The 19,614-nt window shown below is 39.0% G+C and overlaps 1 protein-coding gene across 3 annotated transcripts in view; it reads right to left on the bottom strand.

Annotated features, from left to right (window-relative positions):
* Positions 1–19,614, bottom strand: part of LOC143887663 (Protein kinase superfamily protein) — a 59,392-nt gene that overhangs the window by 8,647 nt on the left and 31,131 nt on the right. For 2 of the 3 annotated variants that reach the window (XM_077391779.1, XM_077391781.1), the window contains exons 2-4: positions 14,462–14,572; positions 14,263–14,376; positions 13,517–13,795 (exon numbers count right to left, since the gene is read on the bottom strand). In XM_077391779.1, the coding sequence (XP_077247894.1) occupies positions 13,517–13,795; positions 14,263–14,376; positions 14,462–14,527 (459 nt within the window). In that variant the 5' untranslated portion in view covers positions 14,528–14,572. Of the gene's footprint in view, positions 1–13,516; positions 13,796–14,262; positions 14,377–14,461; positions 14,573–14,675; positions 14,797–19,614 lie in introns of all 3 variants that reach the window. The other variant, XM_077391780.1, reaches the window with a different exon arrangement.

Genomic DNA, 19,614 nt, shown 5'->3' with positions numbered 1-19,614 from the left:
TCTTTTAGTTATGCTTGTTTTAAAGAGGCATTACAAGTGTATTACGGGATTTTGAAGTAGGAAGCAAGTATGAGGGTATTTTGGTCCAAAAGTATTGGATTTTTCTTTAGGGTTTTAGAACTTTCAAGTTCTCTTCGGCATTACATGTGTATTACGGGATTTTGACGTAGGAAGCAAGTGTGAGGGTATTTTGGTCCAAAAGTATTGGTTTTTTCTTTAGGGTTTTAGAACTTTCTAGTTCTCTTCTTCCTTCTTATATATTGTAAGCATTAGGGCACTTTTAAAAAAGAATGCTATGTTACGTTATGAATGAAAGAAAAACAGTTTTCTCTTGCTTTCTTCAAATTATGGATGTCAAGTCTACTTTCCCTATGGTGCTAAGCCTAGGAACCCCTTGGTGCGATGCCGAGGGTTTTGGTAGGTGGGCTTCCAACCCTTCTATCTCTTTTTCGAGATTTTATATGGTGTAAGGCCTTACAACAATACGGTAGGGGTACCGCCCTTGATATTTGATCCAACAGCAGCTCACTTTTTGAGGAGCTGCTGTTGGATCAAATGTCAAGGGTGGTACTTCCACCCTGCAAAGGCCTTATTGTTGTAAGGCCTTACACCATATAATTTCTCCTCTCTTTCATGTTTGGTTTTCCTTTTTTCTGGCTTTTCCCATAAGTCAACTTCCCACTCTTCCCTCCAATAAGTCAAGCCCTTTCTTGATCAATTTCTGCAAATCAATCCCAATCAGACCATCCAACGATCCGATTCAAACATTAGGGTTTGTTGCAGTTTACATCTTGTTCCCCCATATTCAAAACCCGGAGCAATCCAACAGTTAGAACTGATCACGAAATCAGATCTGTACCTTCGGTTTACCAAAATTACAGATTTTGTATTTTCACCCAGATCTACAATCAGACATTCGGATTTGCACCGAAATTGGATATATTCATTCCCATAATATCCTCTACCACATATCCACCAATCGAGGCGATGCAACGGTCAGATTTTTCCGTATGACCCCTTTTCCCATCTGTAAGATTTTTTGCAGAAATTTAGATCCCTCCTATTGCAAATATTCCTTCAACCTCCTCTCAAAGATCCTTCCTGCGTCAATTTTGGTATCAAAGCCAAATATTATTTCAACTTTTGATCGTCCTACATCAATTTGGTATCAGAGCTCAGGGTGGAAACATGTTGTCTAGATGCGACTAAGATCGAATGGTTGAGATATTGGTAGGCTTAAAAGCCAAATTTGACCGATTGCTATGTCACTTGGATCGCACTCACGAAGATTTGTATGCACCTCTTCCAAGATTCCACATGTTGCACTGAGTCAAGAGTTCATGCCGAAACAATCAATGCCAATACTTTCTACGGAGTGCACGGAATTTGAGCAACGAACCAAAGCCACTATCGCCATACAAAGCTAGTTTCCAAGATACTTAGCTCAATAGTATTACACAAGGATTCAGAAAGCAGTCGTCATCCTTCAAAGTTGGTTTTGATAGAAGTTAGTTCGTAAACATCATATGAAAATCAAGAGAGCAACAAATGTCATACAACATGCCTGGAAAAGGAAAGTCGTTCAACATAGTCAACAGGAACTTCAAATCACACAAAGTTTGGACCACTGCCAATTTTTTTCTACCTACTCAAAGTTACACAAGCAGAATTCTACAAGCGTAAGGTAGCAAATGACCCAAAATTCTTTCCACCTAAGATGTCCTGGTACACGGAGTACATCGAAGGCGCACCATTATATTACTTCGAATCAACGAAAAGATTGCCCAAAGCTACTTGTGCTTTGGAAGTAACTAGTTTGTTGGAAAGGACAACCGTATGAGACATGTGCGAAGATTATTGTTGAAGAACTCTCATTTGTCATGCCAATCAATATATTCGACAGGGTCGAATATTTTTCAAGCGGGGGAGAATGATGGGGACCATCGTTGGACCATATTTTAATTTTTTAAGTGTCTTTAGGTGTCTTTTAAGTCCTCTAAGTTATAGTAGGGGTATTAGAGTCTTTTTACACTACAATAACTTAAGTTATTTGAGTTATGTATGTTTTAAAGAGGCCCCACATGTGTATTAGGCGATTTTTAAGTAGGACGCAAGTAAGATAGTACTTTGGTCCAAAAGAATTGGTTTTTTCTTTAGGGTTTTAGAACTTTCTATTTCTCTTCTTCCTTCTTATATATTGTTAGCCTTAGGGCACTTTTCAAAAAGAATTATATGTTATGTTATGAATGAAAGAAAAACAATTTTATGTTGCTTTCTTGCAAATAATTGATGCAAAGTCTACTTTACGTATGGTGTGATGCCTAGGTTCCTTGGTGTGATGCCTAAGGTTTTGGTTGGTGAGATTCCAACCCTTCTATCTCTTTCATGTCTCTTTTTTTTTCCTTTTTTTCTGGTTTTTCCCCATAAATCAACTTCCCTCTCTTCCCTCCCATAAATCAGCCCTACCTTGATCAATTTATGTAGATCAGTCTTAATCAGACCATCCAACGGTCTGATCAAGGCCAAACTTTAGAGTTTATTGCGGTTTAAATGTTGTCCTCTCATATTCAAAACCAACAGTAATCCAACGGTTAGAACTGATCCCGAAATCAGATCTGAACAGACGGTTTATGAAAATTACAGATTCTATATTTCAACCAGATTTACGATCAAACGGTCAGATTTGCACCAAAAAATGGATATATTCATTCCCATAATATCCTCGACCACATATCCAAGAATCGATCAAACGGTTAGATTGTTCCGTACGACCCTTTTCCCGATTTGTTGTTAGATTTTCTGCAGAAATTTAGATCCCTACCATTGCAAATATTATTTCAACCTCCTCCTATAGATCCATCCTGCGTCAATTTTGGTATCAAAACCAAATATGTTGGCCTAGGCGGGTTACTGGACCCAAATCAGAGTATGGCCGCATGGTCCTAGGCCTTGTGCCAGCAATGGCCCCTGGTTTGGACTCTTAATAAAGATAATGGCAGTGCCTTTCCCATCAACAATTGCTTTTGAATAGTTCATAAGTGCCATGATCCTACGAAATATTATTTCAACCTTCGATCATCTTGCATCAGCTTCCCACCAAGCTAATAGAATGGAAATCAGAAGAGCAATCCACCCCATCCTTCTTTGTGGGGAATGAAATATGAGTTGAACCCGTGCTTCTAAGTGATTAAGTGAAGACCCTCATAATTTTTTTTTAATAGTGAAGTTTCATTAATAGTATGAGAAGAATTTACAACACCAACCAAGTGGGTTGGGGAAAGAACAAAAGAAAAAGCACATGAGAGGGAAAATTCGTCACGGGGGGAGAAAATAAAAAAGACAAAGCTCCTAAAGCGCAACGACCTCTCTGGCCAACCTGTCCGCGTCCGAGTTAGCCGATCTATTCACATGGTTAAAGGAGACTGGGGAGTTGCCCACTCACTCAGCAATCTCACTCCAAGGGTGCCAATCGTTGCCTCGCAACCATCTAATGACATTTAGGGAGTCACCTTCCACTATCACCATTTCCACGACAGACTGCTCAGCCAACCTTATTATACCTTGCAGGACAACCCTAACCTCAGCTTCATTAGAATCTGCCACCCCGAGGGGCCTAGAAAAGGCTCAAATCATTTCACCTTCGTCAAGTTTGAGAGGACCACCCACCTCAACCGGGCCAATCGTTTCTAAGTGAAGACCCTCATAAAACTTAGAAAACAAAACCATCAAGTCCCATTAATCGTGTTCCAACACTCATGGTCAAACAAAAACCACAATACCCAGTAGTTCTATCCCCTTTCATAGAGAAAAGGGCTATCTACATTTGCTCCTCACTAAATTGCACTCTAGTATGTCTTTAGAAGCAAGGTCTAACTGACCAAAAACAAGCTTTGAAGGCGTAAGAAGATATCCTCCCTCAGAAGATTAGAGACAAGCATAGGGCGGCACAACCTCGGCCAAAATAGAAACTTGATCCTCACAGTGGTCGCAATCTATAAATAACGAATGGATACGATTGGATTTCCTTCTATCACTTGCAATATTCTAGAAATTGGCCGTATTCTTGTCTTCCTCTTTTAGCCATTTGGCTCTAAATCTATTTATCTACGCTAACTCTTCTTGCAAGACGATATTTTTTTTTTTTTGACCAGCCATCCGTTTTTCATCTGTAATGTCTGACCCCAGAAAAGGTGGGCGAAGTTGGTAAAAATATAATCTAATCTTGGCCGTAGATTCGTTGATCGAAGATCATCTGTTTAGATCATTGATTTGAGCCTTTTGCTCTGTTGGATCCACAATTGGACCCCTAGGATCGTCAATCGAACTCGAGTAGACATCAGATCATGTCACTCGAGCATCGATCTCCTTTGATTTTACAAGATCAGAAGAGTAAATCTATGAATCATATCCAATTATTTTAAAAACCATCACACAATTTAATTTTGAGATTTTCCATGGAATTGATTTTCCATGAAAAATATCTTCCCAAATCTACATAGGTTGTCAAATTTCCCATAAGGAGAAAGTGTGCCCAATCCTGAGTTGACTTTATTTTCCTCTTTTTGGTAATCATAGATGGCACATAAAACATTAAGAAAGATATTCAACTTTCAAATTCTAAATTAAAGGAGGGAGATTATTCTTTTTAATTTATTTTCTTCATTTTTCTTGTAGCTTAAATTTGAGACATTAAATCTTGTCCGTTTGACTTGATTTTGGTCTTATTAGATATGTTTTTCGATTACCGATCCAACGGGCCCAAGATCACACGATTTGAATGCGATTTGATGAAGTTATGGCCCATTTACCATTAAAGTATGGGTCAAACACGGGATTTGTGATTTAAAACTCTTTTTAGACTTTCATTCAATCCATTAAAATTTAATAGTAATACATGTACCAAGAGATTTTCCATGAAACCCTTTTTCTATGAAAAATATTCACTTTCCCCATGGGAGGGACAAATTTTCTCAATGTGGGAAAATTTGCCAACTCATGAGATTTTGAATTAGATTTTGTAAATTTCTTAGATTAGTTGACTTTTTCTTTAAGGAAAAATTAGCTTGCATATATTTTAACTAGGTAAGATATTTGACTTCCAAAATTTGAATTAGATGAGGGAAAAACCTCATGGAAAGTTTGGTTAGTAAATAGCAAGTACATAAATCAAGTTTTAAAATAAGAAACAATATTTAATTTTTGAACAACCAATTCTTGGAGGGAAACCTAAAAGGCAATCCTCAATAAAGTGTGCACCCTCCATAAAGTGTGTATTCCTTAGCCACTAAGATCCCATAATTAAAGAAAGTCAAACATGAAAACCCTAAGAGAATTCTATGTGCTTGGCCTTTCCCTTTAGGAAATCATTCACACACAAATAAAAAGTGGGAAGAAGAAAGAGAAAAGTGTCTCCCTCTCCCTCATTGCAAAACGTGTGTGAGAGAGAGAGATTGAGTGAGGGAAGAGAAAAGGGAGGCTTGACTTTCTCTAACTTTTATCATCATCAAACAAGTACGTACCCTTATTACCTTGTCTTAAAATGTTTTCTTGGTCCCAAAACGGACCAGATTTAGCACTGTTTTATGTGTTTTTCTTGGTCCAAATCTACTCCGTTTTGGGCCAAGAAAAACACAAAAACAATGCTAAATCTGGATGGATTTAGCACTGTTTTTATGTGTATTTCTTGGTCCCAAAATGGACCAGATTTAACGCTGTAATGAGTAGTTTTCTTGGTCCCAAAACGGACCAGATTTAGCACTGTTTTTATGTGTTTTTCTTAGTCCACAACGGACCAGATTTAACGTTGTAATATGAGTAGTTTTTGTGGTCTCAAAACGGACCAGATTTAACACTGCTTTTGTGTGTTCTTGGTCCCAAATTGGAAAAAATTTAGAATTGTTTTTGTGTGTGGTTCTCGGTCCCAAAACGGGACCAGGTTTCACGCTGTTTTGTTGTGTTTTCTAGATCTTGAACGGACCAGATTTATGCATTGTTAATGTATGTTTTATAGGTGCAAAAAGGGACTAGATTTACAACCTCGTAATGTATGTTTTATAGGTCCCAAAACGGACCAGATTATACCCTGTTAATCTATATTTTGTAGGGTTAAAAAATAGACCAGATTTACACCCTAGTAATGTATGTTTTATAGGTCCCAAAATGGACCAGATTTATACCCTATTAATGTATGCTTTCTAGGTCCCAAAACGGACCAGATTCGTACCTTGTTGATATGTGTTTTCTTGGTCCCAAAACTGACCAGATTTGTATACAGTTGGTACGTGTTTTTGCATATCAAAACTAGACAGATTTAAGGTCAGCTATATGCATATTTTTATGTATTAAAACTAGACAGATTTAAAGACCGTTATATGCGTGTTTCTATCTATCAACACTGGAAAGATTTAGAGTCAGATATATGCATGTTTTCGTGGGTTAAAACTGGACAGGTTCTACGTCATTCATATGCGTATTTTATATATTAAAAAACGGGGCAGAAGTGTCCTATGTTTGTATGTGATTGCGTCCCCAAAAAGGGACAGCAGTGTTCTATGTTTGTGTGCGTGTTTTATGCCCTCAAACAGGGCAGCAATAATGTGTTTCTGTGTGCGAGTTTCATGCCCTCAAAGAGGAGGGCAGTAGGCTTTTCTGTGAATGGGCCCACAACAAGGCAGCAGTAGTGTATTTGTGTGTGTGTGTTTGGTGCCCCAAAACAGGGCAACACCTAGTGTCTATGTGGGTGTTATTTTATGCCCCCAAAATGGGATTGCTCTTTGTAAGATAGTATGAATGTTTAAAGAACTTAAACCTAAATAAATTGACATTGTTACGCTCTATTACTTGGCGTCACTATTACTTGGCGTCAGGACTATTACACTCCACCGTCTAACAGAGGCCGGTTCATTCTACCCAATTCATAAGATTAAGGCAGGTGATTGCTAGAGTCAACTCTTATTGTTTTTCAATGAGAGCGAGTGGAATATGATAAGTATCTTAATTGTTTCCAAATGCAAGTTTTATTTTATTTTGTTCATAATACTAGAAGTTATTACCTTTGGACAAGGGTAGTGGGTAGTCGTGCGGCAAGGGCACCAGTAAAAAGGAAAAGGTCAGAAAAGAATTGACGGAAAAGTAAATAGGGAAAAAGCCGGATATACCTGGGGAATGTGCGGTCTCATTTTACATACTCGTTGCATACATAGTATAAACTTGCATCATTGTCATTCATTTTTTTTTATATTGCCAGGGATAGTGTAATTCCTTTCCAGTCTTTAATATTGTTTCTAGATATTGCTAAGGATTTAGATTATATTGCATGCACTTTTTATATTGTCTCTCCTACTCAGATCGGTCTCTAGAAGACCCTGCTCTAACGTTGTTTTCTCCACCACAGGAGTTGAGGCGTTAGATGGCGGAGCGTTTGCAAACGAATAAACCGTGGGATAAGGGATAGTGTGATCGGCGAGTTCGTGTCATGAATTATTGCGCTATAACGTCTTGCGTCATTTTGTGTTCTTATTCTTTTTCGGGACTTTCTTTAGTTTGAACATTAGTTGTTAAAACTTTACTTTTCATTTGGTGTGTGATTATTGTAGGGACCTCTTGTTATGGTAGACTTATTTAATTTGGAATAAAATTTTGGTTGTGGATGTTGGTCATCTTACTTATCCTCTTTTTAAAAAAAATCCATGATTTTTGTGTTGTTCTTTTGCTCGTAGGGACTCGACGGAATCAGGTCGTTACATTCTTTAACTAAGGGATCTTAATGGCTAAGGAATACACACTTTATGGAAGGTTGCATTTTAGGTTTCTCTCCAAGAATTTGGTTGTTCAAAAATTAAATAACCAAACTTTCCATGAGGTTTTCTCCTCCTCTAATTCAAATTTTGAAAGCCAAATCTCTTGCCTAGTTAAAAGATATGGAAGCTAATTTTTCCTCAAAGAAAAAGTCAACCAATCTATGAAATTTGCAAAATCTAATTCAAATCTCATGAGTTGGCAAATTTTCTCACATGGGGAAAATTTGACCCTCCCACGGGGAAAGTGAATATTTTTCATGGAAAAATGGTTTCATGGAAAATCTCTTGGTACATGTATTACTTTTAAATTTTAAGGGATGGAATGAAAGTCTAAAAAGTGTTTTAAATAACAAATCCCGTATTTAACCCATACCTTAATGGTAAATGGGCCATAACTTCATCAAATCACATGATCTTGGACCCGTTGGATAGGTAATCGAAAATCTTATCTAATGAGACCAAAATCAAGTCAAACGGACAAGATTTAATGTATCAAATTTAAGCTACAGGAAAAATGAAGAAACTAAATTAAAAAGAATAATCTCCCTCCTTTAATTTAGATTTTGAAAGTTGAATATCTTTCCTAATGTTTTATGTGCCATCTATGATTACCAAAAAAAGGGAAAGAAAGTCAACCATAGGAGATTTGAGGCAAATCTCAAGATTGGGCACACATTCTCCATATGGGAAATTTGACCAACCTATGTGGATTTGGGAAGATATTTTCCATGGAAAATCTCAAGATTAAATTGAGTGATGGTCTTTTAGATAATTGGATATAGTCCATAGATTTATTAACTCTTCTGATCTTGTGAAAATCGATCATCGGGTGACATGATCTGATATCTACTCGAGTTTGATCGACAATCCTAGGGGTCCAATTGTGGATCCAACGAATCGAAACGCTCAAATCGAAGATCTAAACCGTTGATCTTCGATCAAGGATTCTACGGCCAAGATTAAATTATTTTTTTACAAATTTCACCGACCTTTGGTAGGGTCGGGCATTACATTCTACCCCCTTAAAAGAATTTCGAGGCGAAATTCCACTTTTTCCTTTTTATTTTATCCTTTATTTACATTACCGACACTTGGCGGGGTCGGGTATTACATCATCTCTAGCCCACCTCAACTTGTTTCTAACAAATCCCAGTTTTCTCACCAAAATAATATCTGATGGCCCATATGCCTCAACCTGTACCTGCCAATCAGCCAACCTCTTCTTCATCTTCGACTCCTCAAGCCAAGCCACCTCAAACCAAAAAAATGAAGAACCCAGAAACCAAGCTTATTAGGATTCAAAATGATTGGACGATTTCAGAGAAAGGCATGAAAAGAGCAATCTAAGTAATCCCCATAAACAATAAACTCCATAGAGGACAGATCAAGAATCTACCCAGTAGACTCTTACAATCTCTTTCCCATGTGAAACGAGCTCCCGAAGGCGACAAGTCAATCAAAGTGTTCATTCAAACAAAAACGGAGAAGGAAACCACACTAGTAGAAATATGGACCCCCCCCCCCCCCCCCAAAAAAAAATGTTCATCATTAAAATTGAGTAACATTAAAATCAACCCCCAACACGCCAAGGAACCGGCCATTTGCACCGGATATAATTTAACTCGGTCCACATGCTACTACAATAAGAAGAAACAATAGGACCATAAATTACAAAAAAGGCCCAACATGAATTACCCACAAACCATCTCATGTGAATGGAAACAGCATAAGCCCCAATAACCTCCTCTAAAGCTAAAAAATGCACCATGCCAAGCCACTAAAATGCCACTTGAGGCATCAATCAAATCCAAAGATGACAATCTAAAACTCTATCTGCACCCAAATTTCTTAAAATACTCAGACTCACCTATCATCTGTCTTTTAAATACCAAAAATGGAAGGTTTGTGTTGTGAAATGAGTGGTTTCGCATGAGACTTTTTTCAGGGATGCCTAATCCCCTAATATTCCAGCTGAAGAGCTTCTTGGGATAATAACTAATTGTAGATCTCCACCCCCATTTTCTCTACAACTTCCAAATCTTCCTCCAAACGGTCTATTGCTAGATGATGGCCCATCGTAATTTACATCAGCATGGAGACACACCATCTCTCACCAATATTTGTTGTTTCCATTGAGCATTGAGTTCCTGGGCAAGGTGGCCGCTCTTTTATCCTGCATTTTTGTCGCCATGACAAGCTCCGTGGCTTCTCTTTCCTAACCCATGAAAGATAACCATGCTACTCTATTGACCTTCAAAATATGATTTCCCAAGAACTATTGTTAAGCCCATCCTCCGAAAAATTCTCGTGCTCTCTATTACTGTGCAAACAAGAAATAGAATTATCATTGGCCTCAGACAAGAATATCAATCCAACTTTTCAATGTCGTGGAAATGCTCAGACACCTGGTCGAGGTGAGATGGGCCTTCCCTCCCCCTCTAAATTCCTCGGTGACGAACAATTGTGCCCCAACCAAAGATGCCTTTATGACGAACAATTGTGCCCCAACAAACGGTGAAGGCTTTGGCCTTCAACATTGAGGTCAGGGGTTCGATGCCAGCTTACCTACCGGGAAAACAAAATTTGCCCATTTCACAATACTTTTAACCATCTGAATATAGAATGACAGCTAAATAGGATTCTCTGTCTTTCACTGAAAGCTCCAACCCAGTCGGCCCAGCTGAGTCACCTTAGAAACAAAAATACTCTACAGCACTACTATCTCGCCTTTCTGTATCAATATATATCTTGACATGACACTAAGAAAGTGATTCACTATATAGAGCCCTTCACCAACCAGCTGGCTCACCTCAGAACACAGTTCAGTCCTAGTTACCAACACCATGGTTCTACCTCAAACACCCTGCAAAGAGATGGGAAACATACTCGATGTTTCAAAAAACGGATGTGGGTCAAAATGCGTCCAAATCAAATCCTAATCACTCGACACAACGTGGTCGAGTACTCTGAACAATGTAGCAGAGTACTCAATTGATGCAGTCATAACTTGGGAAAGTCAAAGGAGTTTTGATTGATTTTGTAAGGCCAAATGCAGACACGGACAAGAACTTGGCCAAAGTAAAAGAGTCGACTCGGGAGAGTCCATGATGATGTTGGAGTGTATTGAAACTATGCTACTACCAAAAGGACAAAGGGAAGAAGGTTCTGTAATTGGCAACGACGAGGCCTCTGATAAGATCTCCACCGTTTGTTCGCAGAAAACTACATTTGCAACAGCATCTAACCCCTGATCAACTCCAAAGGGTGTTGCCTCCCACTGGTCAACCAAAGAAAAAGAGGCCATGTTCTTCAGAGCCACATTAAGGTTGGTGCCAAAACCGACATTGTTGGAGCCAAAAGTGGAAGAAGGCGAGCGAGAGGGGAGTGGCAGATGGCGAGCGAAAGGGGGCATCTCTCTCATCTGCCGACTAAATCATAAATAGTTCGATGAGAATGCCTTACAACCCAACAGTCGAGCATGTGACAATAAAATTTCCTGCTCGAGTAGTCAACTCAGCAAAGGGGGTTGCCACTTTGCCGCCAGGAGGGTCAATGTGGCGAGGAGGCCTTGGAAGGTTGAAAGAGACCCTTCCCACCTATGTGTGCCACATTGGCATCTTCAGCTTCGCAAACATCGTCGAGCCCCAAAATCAAATCCGCCGCATATGAATTCATGTTCATTTATGGCTGAGAACACCCGAACCGGAAAAAAAAAAAACCAAACAGGCCAATCTCCTCCAAAACAACGATCCTCCAAGTAAAAAGATCCATCACCTTGACTGCTTATAGAGGCCTCCCGACCAGACTCTTACCCTTCCAACACTGCAATCCACGGACTCTCGACGATGATATGAGCCTTATGCTCACTCAAGCAGGACACCTTAACCCAGACATATAACGAAGCAATTTCCCTTCTCAAACCTCATTCGCATGAGCCAATCCATTGCCAAAACCTCTCCAACAGACTTGCTGGATTCCAATAAAGTTTCGTCCGACCAGGTGTGCCAACCCTTCCACCAAAAAGTGCAGACATGAAGCCCCAAAACCTTGTTCCATTTCACCAACCTACAAAACGGGCAAAGAGGCTTCCAAATCAAAGTCAAAGCCATCACGTCAAGTTGGGGGGTTTATGAAGCAATGATAGCCTTGAAGAGGCCAACCACGACGGCATGAAGAGGGCCCATGAGACCACCAGTTTGCAGTTGCACGAAGTAACGAACCAACGCTCTGAAGGCCGTAAACCTCCACTGGTGATTCTCCACTTCATGAGCCATCAACGGGGTTCTAGAATCTGCCCTCATGTTGAAGACCTCTCTAAAAGTTCTTAGTAAACTCAAGGGCTGCTTCAACTGAGCCGAGCTGGAGGACGGAGCAGAACCAGCTCTTAATGGCCTAGAATAACTAACTAGGGTAGCTTGGCTTTCTACCTTGCTAGTGCCAATAAAATTCTCGATCATAGACTCATAGTTAGCCTAGATCTTAACGCACTTTCACTAGGAAACCATGCGCTTGAAATTCGCGAGCAAACATTTATCCAGCACCTATCACCCCAAAAATCTTCTCTGGCTTTCTTCCATCACTTTCTCGAATAGTGTTCTTTTCCTTGCACAGGTGACCAACCAAGCATCATTGAATGGATCACCTGCTCCACTACCAGAATCACAAGCTTCATCACTTTGAACCATGAAACAAGAAAAAAGCCAAGAGCGAGGGGAAGCCCTCACCCCAAACAGGTCTCTTCCAGTGCTTCTACCTCCATTGCTGATTTCTATTCCAGACCGACCATGGGACCTGCGAGATAACACAGCTAATCGATCAAAAGACCGCCCACAGGACCTGCATCTTCTTTCCATTCTCCCCCCTGCATTCCCTAGAAGCTATTCCATCAATTTTCATAATTATTCATTAAAGTGTCTTAAAATTTTCTAAAGGATTCATTAGCCGACCCCAACTAGTTTGGGACAAAGGCTTAGTCGAGTTGAGTTGAGTATTCATTAAAGTGTCTTCTGTGAACTCACAACTTGAACAAGTGGAGTAACGCAGAATGGTGCTGGTGTAGCTTTTATATCCATGTACAAACTCCAAAACAATCCAGAATATTGATGTTGTAGCAGTTATGGTCTTTCCAAAGCTCTTTGAAACAGGTGTAGTTTGTGGAACTATCAGTAGTTTAGAAGGCATTAAACATGCTAAATAGCTAGGAATCTCCATAATACATTGGAAACGGAATCCCGTCTTTCTTGCAAGAATATTAAAAGAAAATGAAACATCCCTGAAAGATGGAAGTCTTGTGGTGTCATAAGAGTCCTCACAAGTTTTCTGGGTTTATCTTTTAAGTTGCCCGAAAAGTGAAGTTTTAGCTAATACACCTGTAGGACATCTCATTGCACCACAATCCTCTCATATATGGACCTCCAGTCCTCCAATATTTCCAAAATAGTAGAGAAAATTGAGAAACGGAAGATATTTAATCGAACATTAATCCTCTTATTTTCTCTCCGTTTTTTGTCAAAGCTTCTGACTTGTGGTCAGTTCTCTTTATTAACAGTTATGTCCATGTATGACTTGTCCCATAGTATGTCCAGTCATTAATCCCCCGTATAATTTCACATTCCCTATGAGAAATTTTCACCAAAATAATATATGCATTTCTGTGAATTCAAAAAGCAAGAAATTCAGAAATTAGTGTGAGAATAAGCAAGGCCCTAGATTCTCACCAGTTGATTAGTTCCATTCTGGAGTAACATATTTGATGTCGTCAAATCACCATGAACCAGGCCCCCGTCATGTAGTTTTCCGATTGCATTGCCTATTTGTGTTGCAACATCATCCATCTGCTCCTCAATAACCCCGTGCTCACCAAAGACTAGAAGTATTTCTTTCACAGCTGGCCCCTCCACATATTCAAGTGTTAGCGTATGCAACACTGGGTCCATGGCATACAAAGCAGGAGTGGAGACACCAAGTTTTCTTGCTTTTGTCATACACCGAGCTTCCTGAAAAATGATCAAAAAATCATCTTGAAGAATGAAAGAAATAACACATAAAGATGTTCTAAATGTGCATCCACACAAGCATATACATACAATCTGTCATGAAAGCTAAGCACAAGGTTTAAAATTTCGGTTTCAGTTTCGGACATAGCCGAAACCGAAATTTCGCCCATACTTCGGTTAAAAAAAATCAAATTTCATTATTGTGCCAAAACTTCAGTAACTTCAACCGAAATTTTGAAAAAACAAAAGTAAATTTCAGAAAAAATTTAAAAAAATACATATATTTTCCCGAAATTGGCCAAAATTTCGGATTTATGTGATTTCCGGTCCCAACCGAAATCCGAAATTTCGGTATTTACCATGGCTAAGCAGAACCAACATATGCATAAGCTAAGTACCCATAAGAGCATTTTCTTTTCTTTTTTTTCGAATGACCATATGAGCATTTTCTCTAAAAATATACTGACCGCATTCAAGCGTTTCAGGGTCAACTTCGAGTCTAATGATGGATGCCTGTACTTTTTGGAGAATCTTTCTTTGACAATCGACCTCCTTCCCAGAAAAGTCGACTCAAAAACCCTCTGAAATAGTCAAAACAGTAAGAGTTGATACTCATCGTGTGGAAAAAAAAATGAAAATTACAGTACAGATTTCAACCCCACTCACAGCTTCTGCCCCTTGCTTCAACAGAACACCGAAGCCCCCTTCCATTTCAACTTGAATGACCTCCATGGTGACAATTACAAACCTTTAATTAATATGCTTAACTGCAACCACCTGGCAAGAGTTGCATGCAAAGCAAGAATTCAGGGAGAGACGACAATGTTATAAAGTCCATAATGCTATCCCAGTGAAGCATAAAAGATATATGATACCTTACCTTTTACACCATATTTAATGATTTCTAGAGTTTAGTGCTGAATGATTTTACACCACCATTACTCCTAGATCCAACGATGGTCATATCCATTAAAGGGAAAGGTTGCAGCGATATGCAATTTCTGTAAATGGATGGGGACACACCCAAAACAGCACTCAGTTTTCAGTAACCCTACCATAATGTACTCGTAATGATTGCTTTTATTTAACCTTGTAAAGTCTCCCATAATGTTTGAAATAAAAAATTCTAGTGGAAAACTACAGCTTCTCATTGAACCCAAAAGATCATTTTCATGGCTTCATCTAGTTTGTTGACAACTGTGAATATGCAAAACAGAAATATCATTTAAAAAAAAAACTTGTGATAACAAATCCAAGTGTGTCAGTTTCTGGTGAATCTGTGATACATTATATGCAATCTTGTTTCAAAATAAAAATGCAGAAAGTAATCACACCTTGGTAAACACTTTTCGGTGAATTCGTGATGCATTATATCCCATCTTGTTTCAAAATAGGAAATGCAGAAAATAATCACACTTCACTAGACACTTTTAATGTTATAGCATCCAAAAGCAAATCATAGGAGCAAAATAAGATACTATAAAAACACTTAGAAAAGACCCAAAATATCTTCCACCTTACTCAGAGTGTAAATGGAAAATGGAGCAAATACTGTTGGCATCCTTGGTTTTTTAGTATTTGATAACTGAAGCATCGGAATAGGGTCTTATGCATGTATGGGATTGAAGAAAACTCAATGCACCAATTAAATTTTCAAACCAAATGCATTTTGGATACCCACATTAGAATTCTATTATGGTGGGTTTTAGAAAAGAAATATTACAGAAAAGGCTCCACATACAGCTGCCATGAGAATTCCAAACGAGATTTAAGAATCACTGTGATTTCCATACCCGCATTATTTAAAGGGTATCTGATTCCAACAACTAAAATATTAGAAAAAAATGTCACTGTCATCTACTTCCAATTCCAAATGTATGTATTTATGAATAAGAGCTGCCAGCTCTCACGATCATGGGGTAGGAACCTTATTTCCTACCTTTTTGACAGAGAACCCAATTTAAAAACCCTTGTTGTCACCTTACAAAAAAGCCTCCTTCCCTCTAAGGTGCTTGGCCTAGCAGAGGGGACCAGCACAGTAGTGGAGTTTGGACTAATGGCCAACATATAACAGAAGAGGGATGAGAGACAGATGGGCAATCAAAGGGGAGAAATCGACTTGATCATTTCCCAGTTTTCTCTAGCCACATGTCAAGTTTGAATTGTAGGTTTTCCGTATAGTTTCCCTACCAACACTATGTATAGAGAGATACATATAAATCTACATTCATACATCTATGTGACGATTTATGGGGCCCAGCATAACTACATTGGGGCCAACAAATGAATGGTTTAGATCACCCAATAATGTGGGGCACACTGTAGTTTTTTTTTGCTACACTTGCATACACAGCCTTCTACCATATAAAAACCAACATACATATAAATAGTGGGTGGATGTCTAATGTATTTGTCTCTGTGTGAAAATGTGTGTATGGAAAACAATACTTCCACTCCTTTTTTCCAGCTTCCACCTGCTCTTGTATGTATTATGTGTCTTTCCCTAAAAAGATCAGTCTTTCCACCTCCTTTTGGTTGTCGTTTCTGGAAAATTAAGTCATTTTCAAGAGAAGGCAAACCAAAGGGGGCAGAAATGCTGAGAAAGAGTAGCCATAGAAGGTGGCTCGGCTTCCTCAATAGAATTGGAGGTTGGTCGACTCAAAGAGGAGCACAATAAAATTCTATTGCAAGAAGAGATATCTTGGCGACAAAAATCTATAGTTAGATGGCTGCAGGAAGGTGATAAAAACACAGCCTATTTCAATGCAATAGCTAGCGCTAGGAGACAAAGGAACCAAATAGAAACTTTGTGTGTAAATGGTGAGATATCAGATAATAAGGAAGTAATAACCAACGAAATTGTTGAATTTTACCGGAACCTCTTCTCATCGGAAGATATATCGCGTCCTGTGGAACCAGATCCAAGAGGATGTCCCTTCACGACCCACGCGATTGACGTAAATTCGAGTTGCTCTTTTAATGGTTTGTTGGTTATGATAAGAACTCCCTTTTCTGTGAACTTTGGATTCTCAAAGCAATCCGAATTCCACACAGAAGGAATGACCAGAGTCGCCACCTAGGTAAGGGACCTAGGACCCATAAGTGACAATAGTGAACTGGTTTGTGATCCCATATGTGTAGGTCCGTTACCTGGTTACGATAATGGAACACCATTCTCGCCCGGTAAACCGGTCTTCAATTTCCAAGATTAACTCACCAAACTTTGTCCAAAAATGCTTATTAAACTCTACCAAGCACTATCTACATGACATGCAACCTAAAGATCTAATTCTGATGTGGCTCATATGTGATTTATTTGAATGTTTGAACTTATTGGATTCTAGATGAATTGATCTACGTGACATGCAACCTAAAATTCTAGTTTCGATATGAATCCTAAGTGATTTATTTTTAAGGAATTATTTGAATTAAGAAATGTGAAATATCTATAAGAAATGTGTGATAAAATAAAGCCTAATAGTGTGTGTGATTTGGAACTGAACTTGGGGGGCCGTCCAAGCTGCCTACGTACTCAAGCCACTTGGGATCAAGATCAATGTAGTTCGGTGTTCCTAGTCTAAGCTACATGCCTATGTGCCTAGGACCACTAACTAGACTTGACCAACTGGACAATTGACTAACTGGACAACTGGGGTTTGATACTATGAAGATGATTGACAAGGATTGAACTGATTGAATGATGCTAAGGGTTCCATCTAGGATGCAACTACCTGAAATGCCCCTAAACTAATGCAAGTGGGTCCTATCACTAAGTTCGACTAGGCTTGTCCTAGAGGAGAAAAGAAGGCTATCTAATAATCTAGGGTTCGGTTGAACTTTGGGTTCGACCAACCCGACCGATGGTCCGGAGTTCTCTATTTCCTAAGGGTTACTAAAGAGTTTTAGAACTAAGGCCATTAGGATTTTCTAACAATTATTGGGTTTTTGGATAAGGTATCATAGGTTTCGGGTTCTAGGATAAGGTTCTGGGATAAGTTATCCTAGGTTTGGGTTCGAGAACCGGGATAATGTATCCCGGGTTTGGGTTGGAGTTTGATTCGCATGATTCGCAACTCGAGTTGGATTTTGGGTCGAAGGTGGGTCCGAATTGGACTCTAAATAGGATGGCCCTTATTCTATTTTTATTTTACTTTATTTATTTTTGGAAGCGCTAGACTACTATTATTCTTAAATTGACCGAAATGAGTCATTCCTTTGAAGGGCAAAACTATTGCTACCATTAAAATGATCAAAACAAATTATTCTTTTGGGGAGCAAAACTACGCTTACCATTAAAATGATCAAAACAAATTACTCTTTTGGACAGTGAAACTACTGATACCATGATGAAAATGAATTATCACTTGAAGAACATGGCTACTGGAACCATTAGATTGATTCAAAATGACTTGTTTCTTGAAGAACAAAGCTCTTGCTACCACTAGAATGACTACTGTTAACAAGAAAATGATTCAAATGAATTATTTCTTTTAAGAACAAAGCTATGAATTATTTCCTTTGGGAGATAAACTACTGTTATCATGAGAATAGTTTAAAATGAATCATTTTTTGGAGAGCAAAGCTACTGACATCATGAAACACAGGAAAAAAAAATCTATGCAAGCTCTAAGAGAATAACCCAATCAAATTAAAATCCAAAAAATGCTAACTTCTTATCGCTGGGATCTGAATGATTTGATGATGACACTTAGTCGCACTCCTCCTAGATGATTGAATGTAAAGGGAGAAGAAGCTAGGATGTGTAGGGTTGAACTTGAGAGAGAGAGAGGTTGATGGGGGCGGCTGTGGAGAAGAGATGAGGGCTGCAATGGTGGGCGTGGAGGAGATGAAGGCTGCAACGGAGGGCGTAGAAGAGATGGTGGCTGCAATGGTGGGCATGGAATATGGGAGAGCAAATGTTGCTACTTTTCCTCTTTCTCTTCTCAAGGTTTCCCTCCCTTCTATAAAGTAGATGCCACTTAGGACAAGAAGAGAGAAGGATGGAGATTGGATGGGTTGTTGTTGATAAGATGAGACTAGCTTATCAGGTTGATATGATTTGATCTCATCTCAACAACCCACTTGGAGAGAGAGAGAGAGAGTACGCTCGGTGAATTGAGTTGTTGAGATGAGAACAAAGTATATGGCAGCTGCAGAGAGATAAAGGAGATTCGTTTGAGCATGGGGAAGAGAGAGAGAGAGAGTTGGGTATCATGAACGATCCAGATCGTCCAATTGCTGAGCCACCACGTAAACTGACCGTGACCGCCAAACCATTTCCATAGGATGATCCAAACCGTCCAATTGATGGACCACAACGCAAATAAATTGTGCCCCGCAAATATTTCCCAAGAATGACCCGAACTGTCCAATTGATGGTCCAGAATGCAAATTGATTGTGATCCTGAATCATTTCCATAGGATGATCCAAATCGTCCAATTGATGGGCCACAATGTAAATTGGGAGTGCCCCCCAAATCATTTCCCTAAGATGATCCAAACTGTCCAGTTGATGGGCCTTAACATAAATTGGTTGTGCCTCCCATAAATCATTTTCATAGGATGATCCAAACCGTCCAATTGATGGGCCACAACCTTAGTTGTAAATTCCGTTTCGGTGGCCATTTCGTTTTGGCCACCGAAACGAAATTTATGTGGGATTTCGGTCATTTCGGTGCATTTCGGTCGAATCTTTTCGATCACACCAAAAAAATATGAGAAAATCCCAAAAAATTATAAATGGATAGAAAAGGATAAAAAACTAATAAATAGTCCAAAATATGTAAACCAAAAGGCATATTCATTACTTAAACATTGAA

This window comes from Tasmannia lanceolata, unplaced genomic scaffold (genome assembly GCF_043159265.1).
Source record: "Tasmannia lanceolata isolate RefF3 unplaced genomic scaffold, GAP_Taslan_0.1 ptg000012l, whole genome shotgun sequence".
In the NCBI taxonomy this organism is placed as follows: domain Eukaryota; kingdom Viridiplantae; phylum Streptophyta; class Magnoliopsida; order Canellales; family Winteraceae; genus Tasmannia; species Tasmannia lanceolata.
Note: the sequence above shows the minus strand (reverse complement) of the source record. Positions and strands in the feature narration are given on the sequence as shown.